Source organism: Miscanthus floridulus, chromosome 5 (assembly GCF_019320115.1).
Source record: "Miscanthus floridulus cultivar M001 chromosome 5, ASM1932011v1, whole genome shotgun sequence".
Taxonomy (NCBI): domain Eukaryota; kingdom Viridiplantae; phylum Streptophyta; class Magnoliopsida; order Poales; family Poaceae; genus Miscanthus; species Miscanthus floridulus.
Genome location: NC_089584.1, coordinates 45,230,376 through 45,253,383, shown reverse-complemented (window position 1 = coordinate 45,253,383; position 23,008 = coordinate 45,230,376). Strand labels below are relative to the sequence as shown.

Genomic DNA, 23,008 nt, shown 5'->3' with positions numbered 1-23,008 from the left:
CTCCTCCCAGCCTCCTCGCTCGGCACCAGTGGCCACTCGAGCGCTGCTTTTAAAGACGCGCGACTGTTTTTCGCCGTATATTTATTGTCGTTTCCTTTTTTAGTTTAGAACGGCCATTACTTTTCTCCTGCCATGACCGCGTGCCCCGAGAGCCCCCCCCTGAGCTCCTTCACATGGCCACTGGGCACTGGCTGGCATGCGCCAGTGAGCGAGCGTGGGTGACAGGCTCAGCCGCTTCGTCAAGGAAATGGTACCCATATCGACATATCGTCAGTGGCAGAACACAACAGGTTTGGCTTTTTTTAAGCCCGTTTCGGCGCATGAAAACGGATAAAAAAATTGTGGGATAAGATAGATGCCTCCCTGGCTCCCTGGAGACTGCAAATGCGTGATGTCTCGTGTGCATTGTGGCTGCCGAGGAGGAATTTGCCATTGCCAAGAAATCAAGCACGGTCAGGTTTTGGTTTCTCAACACGGCAAATTGATTTTGTTAACGGAAAGGCGGGCCCGGTAAGCGGTGGAGTCTTACCGCTTTGACCGGAAGATCCCGGGTTCCCGTTGCAGTCTCCTCGTATTGCACAGGTGAGGATAAAGCTCATCACTGACACCCTTCCACAGACCCGCACAGAGCGGGAGCTCTCTGCACTAGTACGTTTTTTTTTTTTTAAAACAGAGCTCGGAAATGAGAAGAGGCAGACGGTTGGCTCAAGGAGCTTCACCCGCCGCAGCAATGACTGTGCAGACGAGGGAACCGTGCAGCCATCACCGCCGGCCATTAAGCCACAAGAGGTGCACTTTTCCGCTTTTTCATTTGAGCTGCACAGGATGCCCGCTCTTTCGTTGCTCAGGGACCTCGGGCGCAAGAACAAAAACCGTAGGCGTTGTTGTTTGTCCGGCCTGGTAAAGAGGCTCAGCCCGGCCCAGCTTGCTATGCACCACCCCCTACTGTCTATCCATAAATCAGCTTTGTTTGGAAATTTCAGTTCTAGTAAACTAGTAGATATCTCACGCGCTGCTGCATGGATTACAAAAAAATAGAATAAAATTAAGTGAAGAGAATACGGATGGCTTGCATTAAGATGTTAGATGCTGCATGCATTACAAAAAATTTGGAAAATTAAGTGGAGAGAATACGGATGTCTTACTTTAAGATGTTAGAAGTTAGTGGGATGACGTGCCTATTAGTGAAGATGATGTGGATAGTTAGTGAAGAGTGATGTGGATGGCTTGCATGTTGATGCAAACTTGTACCGGGGATCAACTTAATAAGAGATATAGATATGTGTATTTCTTTAGGATCTACTAGAAAGCCAGGCCGCGCCCAAAATGGAGCTGTCCATTGTTGTTGTTGTTTTTAACAAATTTATCTCCGTGAAGATAAATCAAGGATGATGTCAAAATATGACAATGAATGAAGTTAATGATCTGACCAAGAATGCTACATAAATGTCTATTAATTTTCGTTTGGAGTACCGTGAATCCACATATATCATTTTTATTCTGCGAACACTTTTGATGTGCACATGGACGCTGAGCACCTCAAGTTTTTGGAGAGTTGAGGTTGCTCCGGCACAAACTGTGACAACCAACTTCCTTTCGCATGCCATCACCAGCATACAAGCACTGAACCATCACAATGTCCCTTCTGATCTTAATTTTGCCATACAAATAGTAAGAAGATGAGCATCTCTTATAAACTGATTGATAGAACAAAATTCTGTGCTAGGGTTGTGAACTTGTCCTTTCAGATTATACAATCCAACAACATAATCTCATTACACATGATACTCTTGTTCCTTTGGAATGGTTACGTTTCATGTCTCATTTGTCATTCCACACTATACTGTATAACATATAGATACTATTCTTAGCCGGCTAAATCCTAATTCTTTTGAGCTTAGTAAGTCCACATATAGATACGCTGTTCAAAGCATATTCAGTACTATTAAGTTTTAGTATCATAAGCCAAAGCATGAAGGACAGAGCATAAAGCATGTCTTTGTAACATCCTCACCTCTTTGAAACTGAAATTCAAGTGGGTTCAGTTAATATTTGCAAATAAAAATCTAATGCAAGTGGAATTAAAATTAGTAAAATCAGGATTAGTATTGCTGAAATTGGCATCCTTTTTGCTGGATCTAACTGTAAATAATTCAGAGAACTTCAGATATTCAGATATGATGATACCAAGGAATTAATATGTAAATAATTCCTTTTATAAGAGTGCAGGCAATTATGATTGTGAGATTATACATTATCTCACAAATTAAACTGGTGGCATCAAGGCAAAGAAAACATGGGATGATATATTGTCCTAGCTAACTGAAAACAAGTGGGGCCTTGTTTAGATTGCAAATTTTTGCAATCTGGACACGGTAGCACGTTTCGTTTGTATTTGACAAACTTTGTCCGATCATGGACTAACTAGACTCAAAAGATTCGTCTCGTGATTTACAATCAAACTGTGCAATTAGTTATTTTTTTCACCTATATTTAATGCTCCATGTATGCGTCCAAAAATTGATGTGATGGAGAGAGAGTGAAAAAACTTAGAATTTGGAGGTGATCTAAACAAGGCCTGGGTAAGGACTACTCGGTCACTCCTTCTCGGCAGCAGTTCACCTCTTGTGAACTGACCGAACGCTGGACATCAGAGTCCGATGCAGCGTCCGATCACCCTTTTTCCAGCAAACCTTCAAAGTCCTTCGTGCTGCCTGTTTTTCTAATCAAGTCCCAACTTTAGTAAGATCCAAATAAACACCAATTGGGACTGATGTGAGTGACCTCTCTCAAACCCTCACATTTTTCAAAATATTTTGCCTTAGGCTATAATTCTTTTTAAGAAAATAGGCAATAAGAGGGCAATTTAAGATAAATGACAAAGCAACATTCATGCATATGCAATGCAATACTTGAAAGTAAATCTAGTTGCTTGTCATGTTTGATCCAAGGTTAAGCTTCTTCACACGCTTTTTGGCGGTTATCTTAACCATGTTAGACAAGCCCTATATGTATTACCATAAAGAGTAAACATGTTGTATATTACAATGCAATACAAGGGACAACACAAGCTCATTTTTTAGTGAAGTTACTAAAATCAAGAATATTGAGCTCATTCCGCAATCAACAAAAAGTCGCCTCATCTAGCGGTTTAGTGAAGATATCCGCCAATTGATCCTCGGTCCTTACACCTTCTAATGAAATATCATTCTTTGCAACATGATCTCTAAGAAAGTGATGGCAGATATCTATGTGCTTGGTGCAAGAGTGTTGAACCGGATTATTTGCAAGTTTTACCACACTTTCATTGTCGCGCAAAAGAGGTATTTTTTCTAGAACTACACCATAGTCTAGCAAAGTTTGTTTCATATAAAGAATTTGTGCACAACAAGCACCCGCGGCAATATATTCCGCTTCGGCGGTGGACAAAGCCACACTATTTTGTTTCTTGGAGGACCAAGACACAAGTGATCTACCAAGCAAATGGCACCCTCCGGATGTGCTTTTTCTACCCACTTTGCAACCGGCATAATCCGAATCAGAATAGCTAACTAATTCAAATATAGCTCCTTTGGGATACCAAAGGCCAATGCTTGGTGTATGCTTAAGATACCTAAGGATTCTTTTAACGGCAATTAAATGAGTTTCCTTAGGATTAGCTTGAAATCTAGCACACATACACACACTAAACATGATGTCGGGCCTAGATGCGGTTAAATATAACAAGCTACCAATCATAGAGTGGTAGAGAGTTTGATCAACCATGTTACCTCCCTCATCTAGGTCGAGATGTCCATTAGTTGGCATTGGTGTCTTGATTGGCTTACATTCATCCATCTTGAATCTCCTGAGAGATGAAAATCCGTTCTCTCATTTACTTGACTTGAAAAACAAGAAAGAATGTAAGCTCTCAAATCATTGACATTTCGAACTTCTTTGACATCAATTCACCAAACTTTTTGCAAGAATCTTCATTTGATGATCCAAAGATAATATCATCAACAAACACTTGACAAATGAAGATATGCCCATCAAGCTTCTTGGTGAATAGTGCGGTGTCGACCTTCCCAATGGTGAAGCCCTTCTCAATAAGGAAGTTCTAAAGACACTCATACCAAGCTCTTGGGGCTTGCTTAAGCCCATATAATGCCTTGGACAACCTATAAACATGATTAGGATATCTAAGGTCTTCAAACCCGGGAGGTTGATCAGCATAGACTAGTTCATTAATAAAGCCATTTAAAAATGCACTTTTCATATCTATTTGATATAGTTTTATGTCATGATGTGATGCATATGCAAGGAGGATACGAATGGCTTCTAGTCTTGCAACCGGTGTAAAGGTCTCTCCAAAATTCAAACCTTCAACTTGAGAGAACTCCTTTGCAACTTGTCTTGCCTTGTTCCTCACAACTACGCCTTGATCATCTTGCTTGTTGGGAACACCCACTTTGTTCCAATGACTCTTGCACCTTTTGGCCGCTCTTCAAGAGTCCAAACTTCTTTGCGGGTGAAGTTGTTTAACTCTTCATGCATGGCATTTATCCAATCCAGATCTCGAAGAGCTTCTTCTACCTTAGTAGGCTCAAAACAAGAGACAAAAAAGTGATGTGCAATAAATGAAGTAAGTTTTTGTGAGCGAGTCATTACACCCTTTGATGGACTCTCTATGATGAGATCTTGTGGATGATCTTGTAGTAGAGGTGTGTTTCTTCTATTGACCACTTGAGGAGGAGGTTGTGGAGCATCAACATCTTGTGCTTGTACCACTATTTGATCATAGGAGATATGAGTGTCTTCATTTTCTACTCTCCCATCTTTATCACCATCTTGTGGCACATTTAATGAAGAAGGTGGATCAATTACTTATACATCATCTTTAGGCTTGATGTCTCCAACCAAAATGTTCTTCATAGCCTCCCTCAATGGTTCATCACCTACATCATCAAAATTCTCATGTGCTCCTTGGGAGCCGTTAGATTCATCAAATTCCACATCATATGTTTCTTTAACCAAGCTGGTGGCATGATTAAATACTCTATATGCTTTAGACTTTGATGAGTAACCAACAAGAAAACCAATATCACAACATCTTTAAAATGTCCCTAGGTGTTGCCGCTTCTTGTAGATGTAGCATTTGCAACCAAACACCCTAAAGAAGGAGACGTCCGGCTTCTTCCTATTGAGCAACTCATAAGGTGTCTTGCCAAGGAACTTTTGAAGGAATAGGCGGTTGGATACATAGCATGCGGTGTTGATAGCTTCCGTCCATAGAGCTCCGGGGGTGTTGTACTCATCTAGCATTGTTCTTGCAAGAGTAATCAATATCGGGTTCTTTCTCTCAACTACACCATTTTGTTGAGGAGTATATATTGCGGAGACCTCATGCTTGATCCCAACTTCATCACAATAGGCTTCTATGTTTGTGTTGTCAAATTCTTTACCGTTGTCACTTCTAATCTTGTTGAGCTTCACTTCAAATTCATTTTGTGCTCTCTTGGCAAACTTCTTGAAGCAAGATGCAACTTCGGATTTGTCATGAAGGAAGAATACCCATGTGTATCTTGAATAGTCATCAACAATCACAAGACAATAAAGATTTCCTCCCAAATTCTTGTATGTTGTTGGTCCAAATAAGTCCATATGAAGGAGTTCTAGCACTCTTGTGGTTGACATGAAAGCTTTTGTTGGATGAGTATTTGCAACTTGCTTGCCGGCTTGACATGCACTACAAAGCTTGTCCTTCTCAAACTTAACATCCTTCAACCCTCTTACCAAATCATTTTTCATTAGCTTCTTGAGTGAGCTCATCCCAACATGAGCAAGTCTTCTATGCCATAGCCACCCAAGTGTTGTTTTGGTGAATAGGCATATTTTCAAGTTAGCATCTTCGAAGGTGAAATCCACTAAGTATAGGTTGTTGTATCTAAATCCTTTGAATATCACTTGATCATCATCCTTCTTAGATACAACAACTTCCTTCTCGGTAAATAAGCATTGGAAGCCAAGATCACACAATTGTCCAACGGATAGCAAGTTGAAGCTCAATGAAGCAACATAGAGCACATTTGAGATAGAATGATCATTTGATATTGCCACTTTGCCCAATCCTTTAACCTTGCCCTTAGAATTATCTCCAAATATGATTCTTTCTTGTCCATCTACTTCTTCATCTAGTGAGGTGAACATACGAGAATCACCAGTCATATGTTGTGTGCAACCACTATCAATAACCCAATGACTTTCACCGGTCTTGTAGTTCACCTACACACAAGAGATCAAGCTTTAGGAACCCAAACTTGTTGAGGGTCCTTCACCTTCTCAACAAGTGATTTTGCAACCCAAATTTTCTTAGGCCTATTCTTGTTTGGAGGTCCTAAGAACATGACTTTCATCTTTCCACTAGAATCCTTTCTAAGCATGTAATGAGCATTGAAGGCAAAAGGTCTAGCATGCTTGGGCAAGGGTTGTGGTGGTGGAGTTAGGCACTCATGGGCAAAGTGGCCTTCTTGTCCACACTCAAAACACTTCTTTGGCTTTGGCTTTTGTTGTTGTTGGAGCCTTCTTCTCTTTGTTTGCCATGTACCCAATGCCACTTCTATCTATCTTCATGACGGTGTTCATTAGTAGCTCACTTTGAAGATGCTTGCCTCTTGTGAACTTGCTCAATCCAATCTTGAGATGCTATTTCTCCAACTTGAGCTTTTTATTCTCTTCTTTGAGAGCATCATTATTTTTCTCTTGCTTGAGCTTCTTGTTCTCTTCTTTGAGCTTCTCATTCTCAAGAATCAAGTCACTATCATGATCACTAGTTTCAAGCACTATGGTGTTGGTGGTCTTGAGCTCTTCAAGATCTTTCTTGAGCTTTTCATTGTCATTTTTGAGCTTGATAAACTCATCATAATCATCGGCCTCAACCACTTGCTTGCCCTTGCTACTAGAACTTTGCTCAATGCTCTCAATTATCAAATCATCACATAATGTAGCTATATCAATCTTAACAACATTGTTAGTAGCATCATGTGGCTCATAGGATAGAAATTCTTGAGCAATGACAAGATTATCATGATTAATCTTAAAAGTAGTACATTCTTCTTTTAGCTTGTTGTGGCTAGTGATGAGCTCTTTGTGCATCCCCTCAAGTTTATCATGTTTATCTTTAAGCTCTTTCTTAGAAGATTTGAGCTCCTTGAGTTTGGATGATATAGTATCATTTGCTTCTCTAAGCTCAACACTAGCCTTTTTGGCTATATCATATTTTGCTAAAAGTGAATCATTCTTAGCCTCTAGTTTTTCATTCTTAGCTCTACTCTTTCTAATGATCTTAGTGTATTGATTTAGCAATTTAACAAGATCATCATAAGAAGGTGATTCATATTCATCATCATCACTATCGCTATCATCATTGCTAGCATGTTCATCACCACTACTATCATCATTTGATACCTTGTGATCACCCTTGGCCATAAGGCATAGGCATGTAGGGGATGATGGCGGTGGTGGCAGTGAAGATGATGAAGAGTCAATAACAATGGCGGTCACCTTCTCGTTGTCACTATCATCATCGGATGAGCCACTAGATGAATCAATGTCCGTGAGCCAATCACCGACGATGTATGCCTTTCCACTTTTCTTCTTCTTGTGCAAGTCCTTCTTCTTGCCATCTCTCTTCTTGTATGGCTTGTTTTTCTTCTTCTCATCTTCTTTGTCTTCATTGCTTGAGTCATCTTTCTTGCCCTTGTACTTGTTCTTGTACTTGTCTTTCTTGGGCTTTGTGCATTGATGTGCTAGATGACCAAGTTCTCCACAATTGTAGCAATCCATCTCAGAGATTGGCTTCCTTCTAGAGTTTGTGAAGAACTTCTTCTTCTTGCCATCGAACTTGATGCCACTCTTGTTGAGCTTCTTTAGCATCTTGGCGGTTTTTTCACTATGAGAGCAAGGCTTGCATCATCAACTTCATCATCACTTGAGCTCTCATACTCAAGCCTTGCTTTGCCCTTCTCTTGGCTAGCTTTGAATGCTAATTCTTTTTCTTTCTTCTTAGTAGAGGATGAGCCATCTTGTGGTGTGATGTGTATGTACATCTCATGAGCATTGATCTTTCCCAAGATTTATATTGGTGTAGCGGTGGAAAGATCACCTTGATGAAGCACGGTCACAATATGCCCATATTTGTCAATGGGGAGGATACTCAAGATCTTTCTTACAACATCGAATGGTTGCATTTGAGTGAGTCCAAGCCCATTGACTTCCTCTACAAGAATATTTAAGCGTGAATACATTTCATTAGCACATTCTTTGGGAAGCATCTCAAAAGAGTTAAGCTTTTTCATGACAAAATGATAGCGTTCCTCACGCTCACTCTTTGTTCCCTCATAGAGCGCACAAACGTCCGACCATAGTGCATGGGCGTCTTTGTGGTTCCTCACCCGGTTGAACACATCTTTGTAAAGGCCTCTAAAAATGGTGTTTCGAGCCTTTGCATTCCATTTTTCGTAATTCACCTCATCGCCTTGTAGGTGTGTAGCATCCTGAGGTTTTGGGAAGCCTTGTGAGGTGGCTCTAAGTATTCCAACATCTAGAGCTTCTAAATACGCCTCCATGCGGATTTTCTAATATGAAAAATCATCCCCCTCAAAGATAGGAGGAGGTCCATCCCCATGAGACATCTTTCTCTAGGTGGTTAAGCCTAAATACATGAGCACGAGGCTTCGATACCAATTGAAAGGATCAAGATGCCCAAGAGGGGTGGTGAATTGGGCTAATTCTAAATTTTTTTGCAATAATTAAGTCATATGGTTAGCCCAATTAACCCCTTGTGCCTAGAAAGTGTTTCTATTAATCTACCGCATAAAAGTTTAGCAACCTATGTTTCAATCCTACTCTAGCATGGCAATTCTATGAATGTAAATGACAAGAATTGAATTGCTCAAAGTAAATAGAGAAGGAGGAACGCGTCGATGTTTTGCTGAGGTATCGGAGAGTCGCCACTCCCCACTAGTCCTCGTTGGAGCACCCGCGCAAGGGTGTAGCTCCCCCTTGATCCACGCAAGGATCAAGTGCTCTCTACGGGTTGATTCTTTGGCACTCCATCGCGGTGAATCACCCACAACCGCTCACAACTTGAGTTGGGTCATCCACAAGCTCCGCCGGATGATCACTAAACTTCCAATCACCACCAAGCCATCTAGGTGATGGCGATCATCAAGAGTAACAAGCACGAACTCTCACTTGACCACGACAAGCCTAATAAGAAGGGTGGATGCACACTTTGCTACTCTTGATCTCACTAATGAGGGCTCTCTTTGGGATTCTTAAATCTCAATCACCTCACTAGAACCTTGCTCTTTTTGGCACTCTCAAAGGTGTTTCTCAGCTATTGGAATGAGCAAAAGTACCCCCACACACGAATGGAGGAAGTATTTATAACCATGGCTAAAAAACGAACCGTTATGTGCCTCTGCGGGGTGACCGGATGCTCTGGTCAGTTCTCCACGAACTCCAGTGTTTCAGATGTGCCCGGACGCGTCTGGTCGTGATTTTCCCTCTCTGGAACCTTACTGGAGTCGACCGGACACTGGGATTCAGCGTCCGGTCACTTCACCTCTCAGCGTCCGGTCGCACCATACGATTTCACCTTGATCAAATGAACTAACCGAACTCTGCGCCAGCGTCCGGTCACCCCGGAGCCAGCGTCCGGTTAGTATTTGACCCTCCATTCACTTCCAACTCTCGATCATATGTGAATGAAGTTTACTCCAATGGATCTAAGGGCTTCTTAGGAGCTACCTAGTGCTAGATTTAGCAAGTGTGCACCATACCTAACTCACTAGACTCACCTAGGTCAAGCTACCCGTCCATACCCCCCTTAATAGTACGGCCAAAGGAAAAAACAAAGTCCTAAACTACTCTAAGTGTCTCTTCCACTTCAATCGACACTTAGAACTAGTTCATCCTTAACCTTGTCGTTCATCATTTGAAAACCGAAACGATTTCCATCGTAGGGGCATGACCATAATGATAGCCCAATCGATCTCCATTACCATGACTTAACTTAATTGCCTCTGCAATACACATGTTAGTCATAGTAATCACGTATTGTCATTAATCACCGAAACCCAACTAGGGGCCTAGGTGCTTTCAGCTAGGCCACATCTGATCACAACGTACAACAAAACTACAAATATTTACATGTTGGTCACTTTCTGCACCGACAAGTTGAAAATAGTCGCTTTCCCTCACTCTTCTATCCAGGCAAGTGGGCCCTCCACGAACTAGCCCTGGTCGCTCTCACCCGGTTGCTCGGAGGCGCGCGGTGGCCACACAACCATGGGCATCGTGCTTTGCCCCCGTCAGGCTGCTCGAAGGTGCGCCGCGGTCCTGCCACCATGGATGTGCCAGCCTTGCCCTATCGTTGTCGCGAGCACCCTCACCGGGGCCCTGTCGTCATCTTGCGGCCACAGCCGCCCCTGCCATGGTCGTGCCCACCCGACGCACCATGGCAGGCTCCCGCATGGGCTCCTCTGTGCATGTGCAGTCGTGGCGCGGTGGCGGGTTTGAGGCGCGCGGGCACTGTGACGCCGAGGCACCATGGCCATTGTGCTTTGCCCCTGTCAGGCTGCTCGAAGGTGCGCCGCGGTCCTGCCACCATGGATGTGCCAGCCTTGCCCTAACGTTGCCGCGAGCACCCTCACTGGGCCTATCGTCGTCTTGTGGCATAGCCGCCCCCTGCCATGGTCGTTCCCACCCGATGCACCATGGCAGGCCCCCGCATGGCTCTCCTCTGTGCATGTGTAGTCGTGGCGCGGTGGCAGGTTTGAGACGTGCGGGCACCGTGACGCCGAGGCAGGGTCAGAGATGAGGAAGAAAGGGACGAAGGCCAGGAGACGTCGAAATCTCGAGATAAAATAACCTGTCTGAATAACAAGAACAAACAAAAACAAGGGAAATTAAATATGGGAGAAAAATAAGAATGATAATAAAAGTATTTATAAACATTTTATCATTTCTATCTACCCTGAAAGATGTTTTATCAAATATTTTTAAGACAACATCAGCTACCACTGAACACTGAAGCAGAGTCATACCAAACTGACTCATAGTTCATAATTGCGGCCTCTTTGACATGAGCATGGATAAAAGAGGGGAATTGCAAGGATTCTAGACACGGGTGGGACACGGGTGCCCAATCGCATCCGCGTTGCATTGTGTCGGTTCGACCCGGCGAGCCGTCTTGAGACACACGCGGGACATGGGAGAGCCACACAACGGGCCTGTCTGTTTGCCTGGTCCGAGCTGGCCTAGACGGACGAGTGGAGCCTGGGTATTCTCAGACACACGCTAGATCGGTGCAAATGCATGTTATTTGGTGGACTTGTATCGTGGTTTGTATAGACGTTGTTTGTTTGCCTACGCTATGCTAGAGGACCCACAAGCCACACCCACCAAGCACCTGCGCCCGCATGAGCGCCCGAGCGAGCCGTGCCCGGAAGTTTCGTTTCCTCCAACCTTGGCCCATGGCTGCTTTGGGTTCTATGCTGCACAATCTCCGATGAAGTCCAAGCAAACAAACAAGGTGCACCTCGGAGCCTGTCTTTTCTCTGCCTACGAGCAGAGGATGGCGCATGTACGGCGCGGGCACGGCTCGTCAGCAGTTGGGTATGGCCGTCCGTATGGGCGCGCACGACCAACGTCGGGTCGCCATGACTTTTCTCCGTTCATCTCGGAGCCCTCTCCAATTCCACTCCAACTGCGAGACGCGAAGGCCGTGCGTGATCATCGGCGGGACGCAAGCCAAGCCGCGCATTATTATTCTCCCGTACGTTCTCATCCGTGGTTCGGCGCACGCGCAAGGCAGGCTTACGAAATAAAACGCCCTGTGCGCTGGTGTTGGTTTGGTGCGAAAGTAAAACACTGTTGATTAACTGATAAGTCATGACTGAAACCAGCGAGCGATCAGTCTGTCTGTAGAACATAAAGGTACCGCCGGACTTCATGTTCATTGACTTCGTTCTTGTCTCGTCCTCGATCGATCGCTAGACACAACCATGCCATGTGCAAAAGCGTCACGAAAAGACTCTGCTAGAAGAACGGCCCTGGACATGTGGCAACGTGACAACGCGATAAGCCGATAACAGTAAATGATCCACCGAAAGACCTACTACATACGTACGCGGCAATGCATGCATGGGTCATGCATGGGCCACAAACATTCGATGTGACAGGTACTGTAGCAACTTTTTGGAAGTTGGGGTGAAACTAAACAAGGGCTAATAATAACGATTAAGTCTATTTTTGCCCCTCAACTCTTACCTTTACCTGTAGGCTAGTAGTTACAAGAACTTTAGTAACGCTTTAGGTCTTGGGTTTGACTTAGAGCGAATATTTTTGGAATTTAACAGTATTTGTGCTTTCATGCGACGCCTATGGTGATTTCGTCAATCTCAAAAATTTATCGGTCCAGTCTTCGAAAATGTTCATAAGGGTAGAGTTTCCGTGCATATGTTCATAGGGCTAAGTGCGTATGTTGTGAGCATCTGTGTTGTAATTCTAAAAAAAATGTTGCCTTTGTCAAATTTTCACTCCCAGCTGTAAAACTTTGGCACCTAACTATCAAAATCGTTTAATTTTGACCTCAAAACCACTCGAAACCGTCTTGGGTGAAACGATTTAAATAGTTGAGCTGTTAAAGTTAGACAAAGGCAAGAGTTGAGTAGCCTAAAATATACTTAATCAAGTGCTTTAGTTTTTTATATATTTGTGCAAATTTTATATATTTATATTTACTTATTGATAAAATTTTATGTACTAAAATACCTATCTACACTTTTTGGATTTTTATATGTTGGATTTTTTTTGTTTTGAATGCAAATCGGAATTTATTTAAGATATAATCTATGTGTTTGAAGTTCTCATATTTTGAAGTTTAAAATTTTTGAATGGTTTGAACGAACTCGGATGAAGAAATGATCAAATTAAAGCTACAGATACTCGTTGAGATCTATAACTTTTGAGTTGACGACTTTTTCATGTGAAATAATTTAGGGACCTAAAATTTTGTTTGAAGTCCTCGTATTTTGAAATTTAAACTTTTTGAATAGAATTATTTGAGGGAACTCAAATGGAGAAATGACCAAAACCAAACTTGTATACCTTGATGAGATATATAACTTTATAGTTGACGACTTTCATTTGAAGTCATTTATAGTTCAAAAATTCTATTTAAATTATCATTTTTTGAAATTAAAGAACTGTTCAAAAAATTCGGATGGAAAAATGACCAAAACTAAACTTGTAGATGTTGATGAGATATACAACTTTATAGCTGATGAGTTTTTCATTTGAAATCATTTACGGTCCCAAACTTCTGTTTCACGTTCCTATATTTTGAAATTTAGAATTTTCAAATTTGTTCGAATGAACTAGGATGAGAAATAACTCAGATCAAAGTTGCAGATGTTGACGAGACAGATTATATTATTAGATAATTATTGGTATGAAAGTTTAATTTTTGATAATTTTGAAACTTTTTTATGATAAAAATCCAATAAAGTGTAGATAATTTTAGTACATATAGATATTTCTCAATAAATAAATTTAATATATAATATCTAAAAAATTAAAGTACTTGATTAAGTCCATTTTGATCCTTAACTCTCGCCTTTATCTCACTTTAGCACCTTAACTATTATAAAACCATTCAGTTCTGAACCCCGAGATGGTTTTAAGTGGCTTTTACACGGCTCTAGGGTTAAAATTAAACAATGTTGATAGTTGAGGTACTAAAGTTAGACGATTTTGTAGTTTTGAAGGTTAAAATTAGATAAAGACAAAAGTTGAAAGACAAAAAATTACATCATGTTCGCTTGAACTGTTTATTAGCTATAGTACATTGTTTTTCTCTCACAACAAAACAGCATCAACTGGCTTATGAGCCGTAGAAACCATCCGCCGAACAACCGCACATTCATGATATATGCACGTTTACATATATGGAACGATTTATTATAATATATAATTGGCTTGGGTCCCCAAACACAAAAGAATCAACGACAGCAGCACGACCGGATCGATGCTTTTTTTTTTTGGCTCTGATGAAATGAACGAATTACTTCCGCTGCCAATCCAATTTATTGCCATCCCTTGCGCGCTCACAAGCCGGTGGTGAAGGGGATGGACGTGCCGGCGAGCCAGACGTCCCCGTCGATGAAGGAACCGACGGTGAACGCGCTGGCCTCAGTCGCGCTGGTGATCACACGGTACCCCTTCCACTTGACCCGGCCGGACGTGCCGGCGCCGGGGCCCGTGTTCATGTACTCGCCGTAGTAGAGCGTGTCGAGCGCGAAGTTGCCGTTCCACTCGAGCCAGCCGGCCGGGTCGATGAGCGAGTCCAGCTCCGACTGCAGGTACACCGTGCGGGAGTACTGCTTCCATGGCCGGCCCAGGTAATTCTTGGTGGCGGAGGAGTCGAGGTCCGCCGCCGCCGCCACCTTGCACCTGTGGATGGAGATGCCCGTGTTCTGGTTGGGGTCCTCCCGCCCCTGCGCCGTGAAGATGTTGCTCTGGTTGGGCAGCGGCTTGCGCGCGTACAGGTTGCAGCCCTGCAGCACGACGGCGGCGTTGCCGAACACAAAGTCGATGGTGCCGTAGATGTCGCAGTCGCGGAAGAACTGCCGGAGGGAGTGCACGTACAGCGTGTCCTGGTACCCCACGAAGCTGCAGCGGTAGAACGCCGACAGGTCCGCGCCCACGCGCAGCGCCACCGCCTGGTGCTTCGACGGGCCAGCCGAGTTCTCGATCGTCAGGTCGCGGGCCAAGAAGTTGTTGCCCACCACAGCTGCAGCACAGCAAGCAACAAGTCGTCAGCATTGGCGACTGGCCCAACTGTTTCCATAGAAAGAGGACCGGAACAATTCATCAATCAATGTCTTTAGTTTTCGTTGTCTTGGCCCGTCGAACAAATCTAGCCCAGTTGGTCTAAAACTGGATCTTGGCCTGTTTTGCTTTTCCATCCGAAGACGGATGCTCGTATTTTTCTGAATTTATTTTAGTATTTAAACGACACTATGTTTTTAATGGTACGCGTCGTCCCTGTCAACACTTGTGGTGACTTCGTGAATCTCAAGATCTGTCGGCTCAGTCATTCAGAGGTGCTCATAGGGGTAAGGTGTGCTTACATATGTTCGTAGGGGTGAGTGTGCGTGCGTGTTGTGGGCGTTTACGTTGTACTGTATAATTCTAAAAAAACTAAAAGATTGATCGTGAAAGTACCCCGTCTCATTAAACATAGTACATGTTACATTTAATTTTGCCTAGACTTCAATGTATATTTTTAAATATTTTTTTGAATATTATATTCTCTCAAAATTTTGAAAAGTTTCAATGATATTTTAGTAAAAATCTCTTGTATATATATCTTTCCAAGCTTGATAATTTTAGTTTTTTAAGCAACCCGTAGGAGAGCTATTAGTTATATTAGAGAGATTAGAAAACCCTGACAATGGAGCAACAAAGACCCCCTAAAAGGGTCCAACAGCAACAACCAGGTTAGAACAATAAAAAAATTATTAATGTTTGTAGTTAAGATTTGACCAAATCTTGCCTAGACAACATATTTTTATGACCAGGGGGAGTGCAGCACAAAAGGGGAATTTTGCATAAACGCATTGGTAAGAGCTATAGTTTCAATATAAAATATGGATAAAAACTGTTACAACTAATAAGATTAAAATTCGAAAATGTAGATTTATAATGTCACGGCATATGGGCTACAACAAGAGTTGATATAATTTAAACAAAGGTTCCAACTAAAAAATATACAGCAGAGTTGGTATAATTTTAGGAAATATTTCAACTAAATGCATATTGAAGACATACAAAGGTGTGATGCAAAAGAGTAAAAACTATGAACATGAATGAAAACATATAGTTGTTTTTGTGCGAAAAGCATATATAGGGTAATTGGTAAAATTTCACAACCGAATAGACATTCAGAGTACGTATCTTTTATACGACTACAAGGATAAGGCTCTTTTGCTCGTTTTAGTTACGAACTTATATGTCCCATAACATTAATTATACCCCGGATTGTTAGCCTAGGTTTTATAATATAGTGGCACGCGAAATGATTCGATAGCACGCAGAACCCAGCTTTTTTTTTGGTTAAATTTGATCTGGTGGCATTCTTTTTTTTTAAGAAAAAAAAATCCGGTGTTAGTGCCTTAAGAGCAAGTATAATAATAGGATGTAAATAGATTGAATGTTGAGGTGCAGGAGAGAGGAAGTTCCAATCGCATTCAGCGATCTCGGCGGAGCCTCAGAGGCCAGCAGGGCGACTAGCGATGCATGGAAAGCGCGCCCACGTACTGTATCCCGGGAGGTCTGGAGGATGCGGACGCGCCCAAGGCAGGCGCGTGGTGGGCAACCCACCGCGTACTGCGGCGCATGCAGCCACGGCAGGGCCCGTCCTAGTCGGATACGGAGACCACGCTGCATGCAGCCTGTTCGGCTCATAGGATCAGAAGAATATTTTTTTTTCACACCAAATCAGTCAACGATACTTTTAACTTATAATCCACAATCGTTTCGGTCGGAAACGAACAGGCTGCCATGGCACTGAGTGACATGATAACTGATAAGCACCGACTCCTTCGCACATGGTAATTTTAGCAGCAGAGAAGAATGCCGTACGAACGGCTCCAAACAGCCTACTGTACCGTATACTGTGTAGTATCACGTGCTGCCAGTACCGTACATGCTATGTTTCGTATACTAACGACTCTCATGGCATGGCCATGGTTCTGTGTGGTAAACTGTACCTGCGCACACATGCTGTTTTCGCAAGGAATAGACGACGAATTATTATTATTATTATAGTCACGGGTGCCGCCGTTCCTTTTGTTTGCGGATGCATGCAGCCTAGGATCTGTCGTTATAGTATTTTTACAAGAGCAAGTATAATAACTGGTTGTAAATTGGCTAAACGCTGTGATGGAGGAAAGAGAAGAGGACTATAAGCTTTACAGCTGGCTTAGGCAACAAAAAAAAAAACTTATGAGAGAGACTTGTGGAGCATATATTAATAATGAAGAGCTAACTACTATATTAGTGGACGAAAAGAAGGCTCCAAAGAAACTTACGGCCAGCAGCCGGTTGTAATTATTAACCTTGCTCTTAAGAGAAGAAATAATCACACTCCCATTACCAAGAGCCGGGAGAGTCTCAGTGAGAGTATAAAAAGCCTTCCTAATTCAAGTGTCTGCGCGAACTGTCTTCCTCGCTTGGATCCACTACACGACAAACATATATTACCAGAAGTTCAGAACGCAGCGGTGTGGAGATCGATCCTGAAATTCCAAAGAAAGAGAACCGTCCACTAAACGTCTACGAGCGGAGTAAACCTCTAGAGCAGCCAAATCAAGAGATTGTCATGGTCGTCCTGCAAGCCGTGACGACGTTTTCTTCTTTGTGCCGCCCAGCATCTGTCGATTGTCATGCAATGCAATCCACGCGGAGAACTTCACCTTTGGGAGGAGCCTTGCAGTTTCAGACATCTCTTGCTTGCAGTGGGTGGATTACGTAAATGCACTCACCATTTTCTCGCATAACTCTGTGGATTAGGATTAGCCAGCAGCCAGCAGGTGAATCGATGATCAAACCTGCATGCAAGCACGCACGTACGCAAAACGCGCGTAGCAGTAGTGCAGTTATTACCCGATGTAGACATGTAGTCCCCACCGCCGCTGGTGGCTCCGGCACTCTCACCGGCCCGGTCCACGGACGAGGCGACGACACATGCCATGGGCGGCGCATGGTTTGGTTTATTGGGTCCAGACTCTCTGAGCGAATGAACTGGCGATTTTTATTCTTGGGGTCAGATAGCCAGGCAGGCATTCCACAGACGCTCGCCAGCATGCACGCACTGGAAGTCACACCGACACCGATACGGAGGCGGCATCACACTGTCTCCAACGTCGTGACCTAAACGCAAAAATGCGTTCGGCACAGTGTTTTTGGTACCAAAAACATCCTCCAACGGAGGACCGAAAGTAGATACCCATTCTGGGTCCTCTGCGATTCGGAAGGCAAATCCGCGTTTCGAAGAGAGACGACGCAAATGGTGGGCCCGTAGGAGCAGTTGGGGCAGGGCGCGGGCGCGGACGCGAGCTCCGCCGAGCCGTGGGCGCGAAGAAAGAGAAGGAGAGGGAGGGGGGCCGGACGCAGGCGCGAGCTTCGCCGGGCTCAAGGAAGAAGAAGGAGAGGGAGGGGGGGGGCCGGAAGAGCTCGCCGTGGTAGCACCTCCGGAGCCGCCGGTCTTGGTTGCCTCGCCGGATCTGGGAGCACCTCCGGATCTCGCAGGGAGGGAACGCCGGAGGGAGGGAGGGAGGGGCGGAGGTGCTCGCTGGCGCTCCCGCGCGCTCGACCGAGGGAAAGAGGAACTCCGGCCGGGGTCTGGGACGGGTCCGCGGTGGGAGCGGGGCGCGGCCGGGGTTGCGCGAGGGCGAGGCACAGGGGGAGGGGCGCGAAAACCGGGGCGGCCGTGGACGCCGTCGCAACGTCGTTGGATCCGGCCGTCGGAAGCTTCGAGGTCTGTCGCGCTGTTGGAGACTGGAAGTTTTGGGTACGCTACCTTTCGACTGTGCGTGACCTAAACCACGGTATGGGTATCCGGTTTGGGGCTGCACGGTTGAAGATAGCCTCATCCACCCCCGGATCACGGACGACATGCCGGACGAGTGGACCTGGGTCGCACGCCGCGTGCATGGAGGATCAGGATCTGTGTGCGCAGCAGTTGCTTTCCTCCCCGCCCTGCTAGTTCTTTGCCATGCTCGATTGCTCGTGCGTGCATACTTTCTTACACGCACAGTATAATCGGCAAGCGAATCTAGTACACGCGGTTTGCATCGTACGTGCTCTTAGTATTATGAAAATCGCAATGTCAGCCAAATTGTTGGTCGGGGTACTATTATTTAGCTACCACAGAAAGCAGCGCAGCAGCAAAAGCTGGCTCTGCTAGATCATGTGGTTCCTGGCACTCGTGGCAGTGGCACAAGTTTTTTAGCTACTACTACAAGACATCCCGGGAAATACCATGCCGACAGAGGCATATACTTAGCATGCAGCTAAGGTATATGTATGCATGCATGCTTTCTCGTATGCTTTTTTTAGTCTTTTCGTTCCTATAGATAAATCAACGCAGTTGTTCTACGTTTTTTCAAAACTATCTCCGGCTTTTCGTTCCAAGATAAATCAAGGAAGGGTTAGAGGTGTCCTAAAATACTGTGCTACTCCAGTAATTACTGAACTCCGCTCCCCAAATGGTACGCCCGATGATTCTTGGCAAAGTATCTAGTTGGGCGTGAGTAAATTCACGCAGGATCAACCAAGCATTTCAGTGTGTAGCTGATCTGGTGGATAGCAATGGCATTATGGCAATATCATCACATGCATCCATCGGCCAGGACTGCATCTGCATGAATGCCACGGTGCGCAAATTATGCATCGTATGCCCCATGGTTTGGACACCAGCCAATTTCTTCTCCAATCCGTCTAAATACATTGTCCGAGCATGCACGCGTTAATTTCTACTGCAACGTAGGGGTGTTTGTTGCACGGACTAAATTTTAGTCCATGTCATATCGAACGTTCGAATGCTAGTTAGGAGGACTAAACATGAGTTAATTACAAAACTAATTACACAGATGTAGACTAATTTACGAGACAAATTTATTAAGCCTAACTAATTCATCATTAGCACATATTTACTGTAGCACCATATTGTCAAATCATGGACTAATTAGGCTTAAAAAATTCGTCTCGCAAATTAGTCACAATCTATGCAATTAGTTATTTTTTCGTCTATATTTAATACTCTATGCACGTGTCAAACATCCGATTGGACAGGGACTAAAATTTAGTTCCGGGAATCAAACACCCCCAATAGTAGCAGCCACCTACTCATTTTCTTTTCAACTGTGGATCGAGTCACCTAAGTATGTTGTTCTATCCGGGAACAGCCGAACATATTTCACTCACTGTTGATTTTGAGTCATCTGTTCGGCTGGTATTAAAGGCTACTGATAAGCCGACTGAAGCTGATTTGTTGTGGGAGAAAAATATTATAGATTCTAAGGCCATGTTTAGATTGTAAAAAATTGCAACCCGATGAATAGTAGCACTTTCGTTTTATTTGGTAAATATTGTCCAATCGTGGACCAACTAAGCTCAAAAGATTCATCTCGTGATTTCCAACTAAACTATGTAATTAGTTATTTTTTTTACCTACATTTAATGCTCCATGCAAGTGGCTAAAAATTGATGTGATGGAGAGAGAGTGAAAAAACTTGGAATTTGGAGGTGATCTAAACAAGGCCTAACTGGCTGATAAGTTTAAGCAAATAGAGTGTTAACTGCCAGCTAATGAGCAGTGGGTGCTGTCCACCAGTACTACAAACTGTACGCATTGCAATGATGAACTGGTCTGTCTGCACGATTGATTTGAATTTTGGATGTCAACACAAGCAGTACCGTACCGGATCGGATCGGATCGATTAATGCACGATGCGATGCCATGGGATTGGGAGCAATTAGAATGTAACTAATCATTCTAAAGCATATACTGAAGTAGCTAGTGTACTTACCGACTGTGGCTGAGCGGAAGGTGGTGTAGCCGTCCACGACATTGAGGCTGGCCTTGATGACTGTCTTGCCGATGCCGTCGCCGACGAACATCAGGTTCACGTGCTTCTTCCCGACCTCCACGTTCTCCATGTACGCCCCGGCCTTGATGTAGATCACGTACCGCTTCTTCGAGTTGGTCGGCGCCGCCGCCACGGCCGCCGACACCGTCGTGTAGCCCCCGCTCCCGTCCTTGGCCACCACCGCGTCCGCGGCGATGGCCGTCGACGGGGCCTGCAGCAGCCTCCGGTCCCCGGGACGCATCCACCGCGGGAACCCCTTCACCATCTGCCCGTACCCCATGAATGGCTGCCGCGCCGCCGCCGCGGTCTCCGTCGTAGGCGCGGAGGGGCTGGCGCCGGGCAGCTTCATGGCCATGGCGAGCGAGTTGCTCACCATGCGGGAGACGTGGTGGAGGGTCGGCTTGATGTAGTGCCGCACCTGCCCGCCGTTCTGGTACGCGAAGCCGTCGAGGCAGGTGTACTGGTTGGTGATGGCCGCGGAGAGCACCGTCATCACGTGGTCCATCGTCGCGCGCCTGGCGCCCAGCGACGGGGCGGCGGAGCCGTTGGCGCCGGAGCTCCTGCCGGCGGGGGACTCCAGGTCGGCGGTGGTGGCGCGGAGCTCGTCCATGGTGGTGGATAGCAGCTCCAGGCAGTCGTTGATGGCGAGGCGGTCCCACGCCGAGAGAGACCTATCCTGTAGGTAGGACGAGCAGTTGGTGGCGGTGGCGGTCACGACGTCCTCGGTGCGGTTCACGGCCGCGCAGATGACGTCCGGGAGGGGCTTCTTGTGCAGGTCCGGGATGTCCGCGAGTGTGGACAGGCAGAGCTCCGGGTAGAGCGTGCCGTCGCAGTGCGCGGCGGCCGCGGCCTCCGCGGAGGGGTAGAGGGGGACGGTGCCGGCGGCGTCGGAGTCGGCGCTGGTGGCGGCGGCGGCAGCGAATGCGACAATTAGGAGGACAAGGAGATGCTCGGCTCGCTTGGGTATGGGTGGCATTGTGTCCTTGTCTTCTCGCGTGCAGTGGAGCTGCGGAGAGAGCTGCAGAGTGGAAAGTGGACAGTGAAGAGTGATAGATAGACGGGGGTTTATGGGTCGTTGCTTTGCTATATACTCCGTAGGCAGCTTCGTGTCGGTGTTGGAACCGAGATCCGAAGCAGTCGCCAAAAATTACTCGGTAGCGATTGAAAGTTGAAACACAAAAATTTCAAACTATATGGTCCCTACCCCCTACATGGATCCTGTGACTGAGATTTCGTTTTATATGGGATCCAAATGTGGAAGAATTATCGGTCTTTAATTTAAATAAACTAGCCCATCAGGCAATGAGTCAATCCATGTTTCGCGCATCTGTATAATCTATTAATAATCTTACGGTACATGAACATTAGAAGTTGACTGGGCAAATTGAGTATTTATTATACTGTGTCTATATTTATTTATTTATTTATTAACTAATATACTTTTAGATACTCCTTTTTGTCTTTGAATAAATTAATTTCTAGAATTGCCTTAAGTTAAAAATTTTACTGTTTAACTGGAATCATAGTAAAGAGTGCCAAATTTAAGATACCAAATTAGTATCATTAGATATCCCATAAAACATACTTTCATAATGTTTTCATTTTGTGTCGTAAATATCTATTATCTTTTCTTTGAATTTAGTCAAACATAAAATATTAGTTGATATCCGCCACTACCGGATACATGATCTTTGCCGAGTGCCAGGGGCACTCGACGAAGCCTCAAAAACACTCGACAAAGGGTTTGCCGAGTGTTACACTCGACAAACGACACTCGGTAAACGTTTTGACGGCAAACGCTAGTTTGCCGAGTGTTTTTTGTTGCGTACTCGGCAAAGACGTTGCCGAGTGCCAAAAAAACACTGGGTAAAAAAATTCAAAAAAAAAAACCAAGCCGCTGTCTTCTCCTCGCCGCGCTGCCACCACGCCGCACCGCCACCACGCCGCACCACCACCACGCCGCACCGCCACCACGCCGCACCACCACCACGTCGCACCGCCTCCACCAGATCTGCCCCCCGCGTGGTGGCTGCCACCACGCCGCACCACGTGGGGGCCAGATCTAGTGGAGGCGGTGGAGGAGCGCCGCCGGGAAAGGGAGAGGCAGGGGGAGCACCGCCATGCCGAGAGAGGAAGGGGACAGGGCGCCACCGCCGGGAAAGGGAGGGGGAGGACGCCGCCGTGCTGGGAGAGGGAGAGGGCAGGGTGCCGCTGCGCCAGGAGAGGAGGGTCGCGCGCCAGATCCGTCCGCCCGCGCCAGGGCCGGATCCGGCCTCCCCGTGCGCCACCATCGCCGGATCCGCCCG

The 23,008-nt window shown here is 45.2% G+C and overlaps 1 protein-coding gene across 1 annotated transcript; it reads right to left on the bottom strand.

Moving 5' to 3' along the window:
* Positions 1-13,993: 13,993 nt before the first annotated feature.
* Positions 13,994-21,745, bottom strand: LOC136452095 (pectinesterase-like). Its single transcript, XM_066452737.1, has 2 exons — positions 20,643-21,745; positions 13,994-14,839 (listed from the first exon to the last, which is right to left on the bottom strand). The coding sequence occupies exons 1-2, from the start codon at positions 21,676-21,678 to the stop codon at positions 14,154-14,156; spliced, it is 1,722 nt and encodes a 573-aa protein (XP_066308834.1). The 5' UTR covers positions 21,679-21,745; the 3' UTR covers positions 13,994-14,153.
* Between the last annotated feature and the right edge of the window lie 1,263 nt (positions 21,746-23,008).

What these genes read in the sequence shown, in the direction of transcription:
- LOC136452095 (XM_066452737.1), bottom strand. Translation starts at nt 21,678, where the DNA reads ATGCCACCCATACCCAAGCGAGCCGAGCATCTCCTTGTCCTCCTAATT. An exon ending in CTTCCGCTCAGCCACAGTCG is followed by an intron (nt 14,840 to 20,642) that starts GTAAGTACACTA and finishes GCTGTGCTGCAG; the next exon opens with CTGTGGTGGGCAACAACTTC.